This window comes from Salvia hispanica, chromosome 3 (assembly GCF_023119035.1).
Source record: "Salvia hispanica cultivar TCC Black 2014 chromosome 3, UniMelb_Shisp_WGS_1.0, whole genome shotgun sequence".
In the NCBI taxonomy this organism is placed as follows: domain Eukaryota; kingdom Viridiplantae; phylum Streptophyta; class Magnoliopsida; order Lamiales; family Lamiaceae; genus Salvia; species Salvia hispanica.
The window spans coordinates 55,152,110-55,160,510 of NC_062967.1; the positions used below are offsets into that span (position 1 = coordinate 55,152,110).

The window sequence follows — 8,401 nt, forward strand, 5'->3', positions numbered from 1 at the left end:
ATATAAAAATTATATTTTCTTGCTCAATTTAACACACAAAATAAACCTTCTAAAATCTCGTTGCCGTCCCACAAGTTTGTCGATCTTTTGTGGACGGAGGGAGTACTTTATTCATTATTCATCTCTATTACTTTTTTATTTCCTACTTTATTCTTTCTTTACTTAACTCACTTAATACAATTTTTCTTAAATTGCATCCTGAAAAGAAACGTCTTTATTACAGTAGAACGGAGGGAGCAGTATTTTGGAATAAATATTTTCATTACAGAATAATGGCCTCGCATATTTATAGGAATCAGTAAATATATGATCTATTGTTCCCTCACGTCCCCTAAGTTCCTCTCCCAATTATTTTGTAGGAGTATATAACATCTTCCTCCACTATGTACATGCACATATTCAATATAATATATATTCAAGGAAATATAAACGGAACCACTCAGTGATTCTTGTTTCCCATTCCTTGTTCCTTAATGGAACATACATCTTTCCATTATCACATCAAGATGTCGACTCTCCTCCTCTCTCTGCTATGTTTAGTTGCACTGCTGCCTAAAAATTGCAGAAATGGATTATTATCTTACGAAAAAGGGAGCAAGTCCACCAAGATCATCAGTAAACAAGTTGGCTGAGTAATTCCTCTCCCTGTCGACCACTTTGAGAGATGGCGATGCCATCTCCATCTACGGCTCCAACAAGATCCCCTCTCCAAAGCCACCGACGGCCTCACTGACTCTATCACCATCTCCAACTGCAAATTCTACAACCACAATGATACAAGTGTTGGACAGCCCCCCTAGTTGATCATCACCAAGATCAAGAATTTAAGATTCTTTGCTAATGTGGATCAGGTGATGCTTCTTGAAGCATATGATAGTTCTACTCAAGATAAACTGATGCAAGCGACAGTTGCATTCAACCGTTTGAGTGAAGGTTTAGTGCAGAGAATGCGGAGGTGCATATGGGGTTTCTTCGACATCATCAGCAATTACTATTCCCACTGGAAAATGTAAGCAATTACCAGCAGTGCCAGCCCCACCATCATCAGCCAGGGCAATCGGTATAAGGCTTCAGACTACTCGAACACCAAGCAGGTAATAACAAGACAACACAAATGTGTGTGTAGTATATATATGTAGAGTTTCTGAGGAATACAACTAACTTGTTAAAGGTGACTAAGAGGGAGTACTCTCTCAAGGAAGAGTGGATGAAGTGGCAATGGCAATCTAAAGGTGACGTGCTTGTTAATGGAGCCTACTTCAAAGCTTCTGGTCCCAGGATCAAACACAGCCATTGGAGTGCTTCTATAAAAAGACAAATTATGCGTTGCAGGGAAACTATGTTGATCTGAGAGAACTTGTTGTGGAAGTAGTGGGAGAGTTGCACATCTGCATTCAATATTCAACACATACAAAGACGTCTAACAAAAATGTTCCAATCAACGTTCTATCATACATGGTGCATTCGCCACACCAATTGAGGGCTTGATTGTTCTGTCAAGTTAACTAATGGAGTCACAAATTTATTACTATAATCTAAATCTTGATGGTTCTGTCATGATCTTGTATGAGGGCAAGTCCTGTTATGCCCTTTTTCTAGACACAGATGGCACACTTTCTACGCTTACAGAACCGGCTGGTTCTACTCTAGATACCTGTGGACATGTTCTCCGGTTGTGGCCTCTCTGGCCACAAACACTGCAGCAATGATTCCTTCGAACCACCATCTTCTTTTCCCCTGATTTCGACTTTGGACACGTTCTGCGGTTGTGCCCCTTTTCACCACACAAGCGGCATCTGAATCGTGTATCAGTGACCTTGCCTTGAAGTTCCGGACAGTAGTGTCTCCTGTGGCCTTCATGCCCACAATTTCGGCAGAAGAATTTTACCCCTGAACAGAATTGACAGAATGCATTGAGACAGCAAGAAAAAAACCAAAATCATTTTCTTGTGTACAAACTAAGCAACTTAAAGCATGATAACTGAAACGGCAATCAGTATCTGACATAACCTCTCATTGCAATGCTTCTCTTGCGGCGGTTTTCTGGATCAGAGAAGTAGTTCTTCATAACTTCAGAAGCATGATTCCTTGCAGCAGCAGTCCCCTTGGTTTTCTGCAAATAAATACATTTATGATTTTGAAATCAAGGATTTGAGATAGAATGGAATAATTTACTATAGTTAACTCAGACTGCAGTAATAAGAACTTAGTTACAACAAACCTTGATAGCAGCAACTCTTTGTGCATGAAGCATAGGGTCACGGTGGATTATCTTCATCCGATTACTAAATATTCCAGTTTTGGCATTGAGGCTCTGCAAACATCCAACTAAACATAGAAAATAAATTCATGATATGTTCAATAGATTAGAAAGGAAGAATTTGATGCAAGGATTGATGTTGAACTATGGAACTCTTTCAAGATACTGAACCATGTGCTAGGACATCGTAGACGATGCACTCAGTGAATCAAATAGAGAAAAACATATAACACAGAGGCTGACTAACTTTTAGTGACCTGCTGATCTTCAGATTGACTTCAGGAGCAGAGGATTGATAGACTCGCTTTGTTTTTCTCCTCCGCTCCAGTTTTATATCCAAATTGTCGACTTCATCATCTTCCTTAACTTTTAAGGGAGAACTGGAATACGTATACATTTGTGTTGTTAAATATTTAGTGGTGCACGGAAAATGATAACATTAGCACCTTAACACCAAAAGTTAGCGTAAAATTCATTTAAACTTCCCGGGTTTCAGAAAAAGCAAAGTCTAGGCATAAATGAAGTGTGCCTTAGTTAGCATAGAAGTTGAATTTGGAAATGGCCAACAATTTTCCATCTACCAAAAGACAGAAATTTGTAAAGTTAAAAAAGACATGGCTTGAACTGTTTCTCAATGCTCATGAGTCATGAAGTATGATATACTTGTAAATTTGATAGAGTAATCAGTTCAATAGTCAAACAACAACAACAGCAACAACGACACATGCAACCTGCCATAGTATGCAAGAGATTTACACTGATCGGGCTTTCTCCCATGGTCGTTCATCGATCCACTCCTCCCAAATAACACAATCTCCACTACACTGATTGCAGGTAACTATACCCTGTTACAAATTGAGAAGTCTAAAATAAGAAAAGCAAAATGGTGATTTGCACGAACTGTTTAGTGAAATGGACAGTTGCATAGAATTCACAGTAACAAAAACTCTAATGTTAACAATTACCTTTCCACTGCAGAGTGAGCAATCGGGCCGTGATCTTTCTATTCCACATTCTGTACACGGGGTATAACCTCTTCCCCTGCACCCCGGGCAGGGTAATTCTCGAAAATACTGACCATTTGGACCTATCCATGATCCTGGTTTGGATGCAGCAGAAGCAACATTCCTGGATTAATTATAAAAGTTTGGAAACATTCATTATTACCTGAATCAATCTGTTTAAAAAAAACTATGAGCATTATGTTTCACATATATAAGTTAAATCCCTTCTCCATAAATTTGTTTTATTTTCCACAGAATCATATGCAAAAGACTGCAACTTTATTAAACTTCAGCTCACATTCATTGAATTCAGAAGAATAACACAGGAAGGCAATGTGCAAAACCCAAAGAAACAAGGTGGTGGAGAGAACCTCGGTTGTAAATCAACAGCAAGCCCAAGTAGCTCCTCGGAAGGATCATATCCCAGCTGCAAACAACACCAGATAAAAAGGTCTAAAGAAAGAGACAAATTAACACTATAAAGCAAGAAAATTTTAAAAAATAAAATAAATTGTTGGGGGTTGAAAAGGAAGTATTTTTAAGTCTCGCAACGGCGAAATGTAAGTAAATAAGGAAGAATGTGCTACTTGTGGGTGTTTGGAAGGTGCAGTGTTGTCGTCAGTTGTGGAAGAGGAGGTGATGGAGATGGGTAAAGGTAAAGGAGCAAAGCTCAATCTTTTCCTTGAATAGCGCAGCTTAGTGTGGTTGTACCTCAGCTGAGGTATCAACACCTTGAACGACGATGAGCAAGCAGAGTACATTCTTTTTTCTCTTTCTTTTTTACATTGCAGACTCAATAAGATCAAATGAAGAGGAAGATGTTAGGATATGTGGCCATCATTCGAAGCTGATTCGGGCGAGTGGGACCCACTTTTTTCTATTGCAGGTTAATTTTAATTTTTATCACTTAATTTTACCACTCCTTATTAAAGATTGTATGGAACTATGGATTATTTGCCACTTTTTCCTAAAAATCTCAGATAAACCCTCAACGAATTCAAGTTCTAAGGAAAGATAGAAGATTGCCCAGTATGGTAATCCACAGTTCATGGGCAATTTCAGTTCCACAAACACACAAATTGTCCACTTTACCCACCTCGATTCTGTTTCCCAGAATGAAAAGTTGTTATCTTTACCCTTACCCACTTCCATCTCACTCTAAAAAAAATTCAACCTTTTGCGTGACGAATCAAAATCAGTACATAACACCTCAACAACAAAACCACCAGCAGCAGAAGTTTTCACCTTACGACTCTCCCTTCCCCTAGCAGCTTGGTTAGTTGTAGTTTTTGTTGTTGGATAATTAAAATCATTTCAATGCACTATTGTTAACATCTTGATTAAGAAGATTATAGAAGAGCTGTTTATCTCTAGAGTTTGATGAATATGGCTGATAAGGGGTAGAAAACCGAGACTCGTTGATCAATCTGAATGATTAGGCTTTGTATGCAGAAAAATAAAGGGGGTGTTCAGCATACAAGATAGTATCTTGTATCTCGGTATTAAATAGGGTTTTTGGCTTTTTAAACCAAAACATTTTTCCGAATTCCGATTTTTTCCATGAACTATGAGATTTGTTTTTAAACCACGAACTTTCATTTCGTTTGGATTTTCTCTTGGCGGGTCAACGACGAAACCCGGGTTGTCTACATGTCAATTTTAATCCTATTTGTCACTAAATTGATTACTTGGATACTATTTGGCACAATAATACATACAATCACAATTATTACATAACAAATGACAACTTTTGAATAAATAAAACACAACTTTAACATTTTGAATTATGCTACTCGGGTCGAAAATGTGCTATTCGGGTCGAGTTGGGAAAATCCTTACGAAATGAAAGTTCGTGGTTTTAAAAACAAATCTCATAGTTCATGGGAAAAATCAGAATTCGAGAAAAGGTTTTGGTTTAAAAAGCCAAAAACCCTATTAAGTATGTAGTGTGTTTTGTTCATGTGATTCAATCTCATAACTCAATTCTAGATGAATAATAGTAGGATAATTAGTGCTAAACCCTCCAACTAAAATAATCTTATAACTCAATCTTGCTAAAATAATCTCATAACTCAATCTTAGATTATATCTTGGTACTATTTTGTATAGAAATCGAACACCACCAAAGAAGATAAAAGGAAAATACTTGTAATTTCATTGATTGATTATATCCATAAATGAAAACAAGAAAACAAGATATGGAAAAGATACGGTGAATCAATAGATAACTAAATATTAAGATATGTGATATATATATATATATATATATGTGTGCTCGTACATTTTAATGAGAACTAGTGTCCCAGCTGACAATGGAAGTATTTTAACCTCCAATTGCTTGTATAGGGGGCCAGTTTCCACCGAGGGTTTATGTGGGATATTCTGTATATAAAGGGAAAGCAGCTCTTACAGTGGAACCTCGGCCTCCGGAGTTCTCTCCTTTATATGTATGTTTTGTTGTAGAATGCATTTTGCGTTGGTCTTGTGGAATGGAATTTCACTATGATAAGTGTATGCTTGTTTTGTGGATCAGTCTGGGGCGTTTAAGCTGTCGAAAGAGGGCTATTATCTGCTCCAGTTTGCTCCTGCATCTGGCATTCGACAAATGATTGGAGTCGGAAACAGGTTAATCTTCCTTTTGCTTTATTCATGTTTCTGATGCACAAGACAAGTTTTTTTCCTTTTTTTTTACTGTATAATTATTGTATATATGGAGATGTTTGGACATATTTGATCACTGTAGGTAGATTGCAGTCTTGATATGATTTGGATTAATGAATCTGAAAGTATATTCTTCTAAAAGGGTATGAAGTTTTCTTAAATGTGGTGCATCCAAAGCAATCATTTTGAGGCAAATGAATATGGTAGTTGCCTCCATTGTTAATTTGTTATGATAGAAACTAGAAGTAACTAGTAAGCGTGCTATTAAGCTTGCCTCAGCCTTCTTTTTCTCCTAATGTCGTATTTGATTGTGTCCCTAGGTATTCTCGTTATATTGGACACATTATCAGCCTTGGTGCAAGAGACTCTTGTGAATTTTTCCATGACCCAAATAAAGGAAAGAGGTACTCTCATATATTCTTTAATGATTGAGTTTGAATCATGCAGCAATGAGGGCAGAGTGAGGAAAGTGTTGAAGGTGGAGCCTTTGCCCGATGGTTCTGGCCACTTCTTTAATCTAAGTAACCCCCTACAGCCTCTTATGATTTCAATTGCAGCTTGTTAATAAAGTATATACTTGGAATTTGTTTTTGATGCTTGGTATCTTAAAGGTGTTCAAAATCAGATCACAAATGTGGATGGGAAAATTTATATCCCCATCATGAAGGCTGAATTTGTTGTTCTTGTATCATCTTTTAATGTAAGCTGCAGTTCAATTAAATTCAACAAATGTGAAATTTTGTTGCAATATTTTTGTTTCTTCTAGTCACGGAGAAGGGTAAAATGGCAGCTTGTTCAAACGATTTTTTCGTACTTCTCTGCAGTTCGTACTACCTTATCTATTGGGTTGGCATACATTTGCGAACTCCATAAAGCCTGAAGATTCAAATCGTCAAAACAGCACTAATCCTAGATCTGAAGACTTCGAATGGACCGGATAGAGTACATATCTCTATTCTCTAAGTTTGCTATGTAATAACTCCTGACTTATTGATCAGTGTTTGTTTTCTGTTACATTCCCGGCAGTTTCTCTCGTCATGCAAATCTATTGCTCCTGGTTATATCTGCATCCTCATAGCAGTGTATTCTTGTACTTAATCTGCATCGATTTACCTGTTTCAATATGTTATAAACTACTACTAAACAATTTCATTGCTTTATAATCCCTCTGCATCGGTAAGGGATGTATTGTTGTGGATGCTCTAAAAGCTTGAAAATTGACAGAACTACTAAACAATTTGGAGTTGAGGCTTTATACATAGATGGTGATACTTACCAATGAAAAATGAATGAACAATCTAAATAAACAATAAATATTCAATTCCATTCTTAGCCTCAAACTCGTCTTCAGACGAATACTCAATGCATGCGTTGGAATTTCTGGCCTTATTTCAAGTGTGAAATGTTTACGGCCACCAAAGAAAACTGTCGAGACCGTGGCGGGGGCTGGCGGTCCGACAGTTTTTCTCGGCCGTATTGCGTGGGACTTTGAGCTTTATTTTATTACCTTCTACTTGTAGTTTTTTAACATACTTTTTTTTTTTTTTTCTGTATTTTTAGTACTCCCTCCGTCCCATTGAAGATGACCCATCTTCCTTTTTGGTTTGTCCCACACCCACTACTAGGAATGGAAACACCTTTATCTCTACTTTATTAATTCTCCCTTACTTTACTCTCTCCACTTAACACACAAAATAAAGTTGCATAAATTCTCGTGCCGCCAAGGGGTCATCTTCCTTGGGACGAAGGGAGTATAATGTTACACATGCAGTACACCTCCGTTTCTTTATCAACACCTCAATATTAGAATAAACAATTAGGCGAGCATTAAGTTTTTCTCTCCCATTCCAGAATAATACACGTACGGTATTCCCTCCACTGCCATTTTATTCAAACTTCAAGTATTAAATACACAAATATAAATCAACATATACCCTTTTCCTAAACACACGTACTCATACTCCCTTTCCAAAGTAATACCGCCACTTTCCACTCCCAATTTTAACTAACACAAACACTTTAGGGTTCGAAAATTAGGGTTCAAAATGTGGGGTTTTACATCCTACGTTCCTTAACAAAAATTTCGTCCCGAAATTTGGTACCCTCAAGGAAAGAGTTCAGGGTACAATTCCATCATCTTGTCCTCATTCTCCCCGTGGCTTCTTCGTGCCCATGATTCTTCCAAAGTACTTTCACACAAGTAACAAATTTATTTGGGGTCTCTGCTCGTAGCTCAAGTCCGGGTTCAAGCCAACTTCTTCATAATGAATCACGTGCCTTGGGTCGAACACGTTTCAAGATTCCTCCAAAGTACTTTCACACAAGAAAAACGTTGTGCACGTTTCGAAGATTTGGTGGTAGCGCCAATCGGTATGCAACGAGACCTACTCCTTCAAGAATTTCATCCAATAAATCGCGGTTTTAATTTTCCCTTTGACACCAAAACGCGTTATCCCTTTCGACGGGGATACTTTGA

General features: G+C 37.6%; 1 protein-coding gene and 1 pseudogene across 2 annotated transcripts; one reads left to right on the top strand and one right to left on the bottom strand.

Annotated features, from left to right (window-relative positions):
• Positions 1-1,369: 1,369 nt before the first annotated feature.
• LOC125212198 lies at positions 1,370-4,049 on the bottom strand. 2 transcript variants are annotated; one of them, XM_048112291.1, is made up of 8 exons: positions 3,852-4,049; positions 3,636-3,691; positions 3,226-3,388; positions 3,017-3,105; positions 2,508-2,640; positions 2,222-2,314; positions 2,011-2,113; positions 1,370-1,890 (listed from the first exon to the last, which is right to left on the bottom strand). In XM_048112291.1, exons 1-8 carry the CDS (start codon positions 4,023-4,025, stop codon positions 1,583-1,585), a joined length of 1,119 nt encoding a protein of 372 aa, XP_047968248.1. In that variant the 5' UTR covers positions 4,026-4,049; the 3' UTR covers positions 1,370-1,582. The 2 variants fall into 2 exon arrangements, with proteins under 2 accessions (XP_047968248.1, XP_047968249.1); XM_048112292.1 differs by having other exon boundaries at positions 3,226-3,359; positions 3,852-3,993.
• A 330-nt stretch (positions 4,050-4,379) lies between these two features.
• On the top strand, positions 4,380-6,951 carry LOC125210552 (annotated as a pseudogene).
• The last annotated feature ends 1,450 nt before the right edge of the window (positions 6,952-8,401 follow it).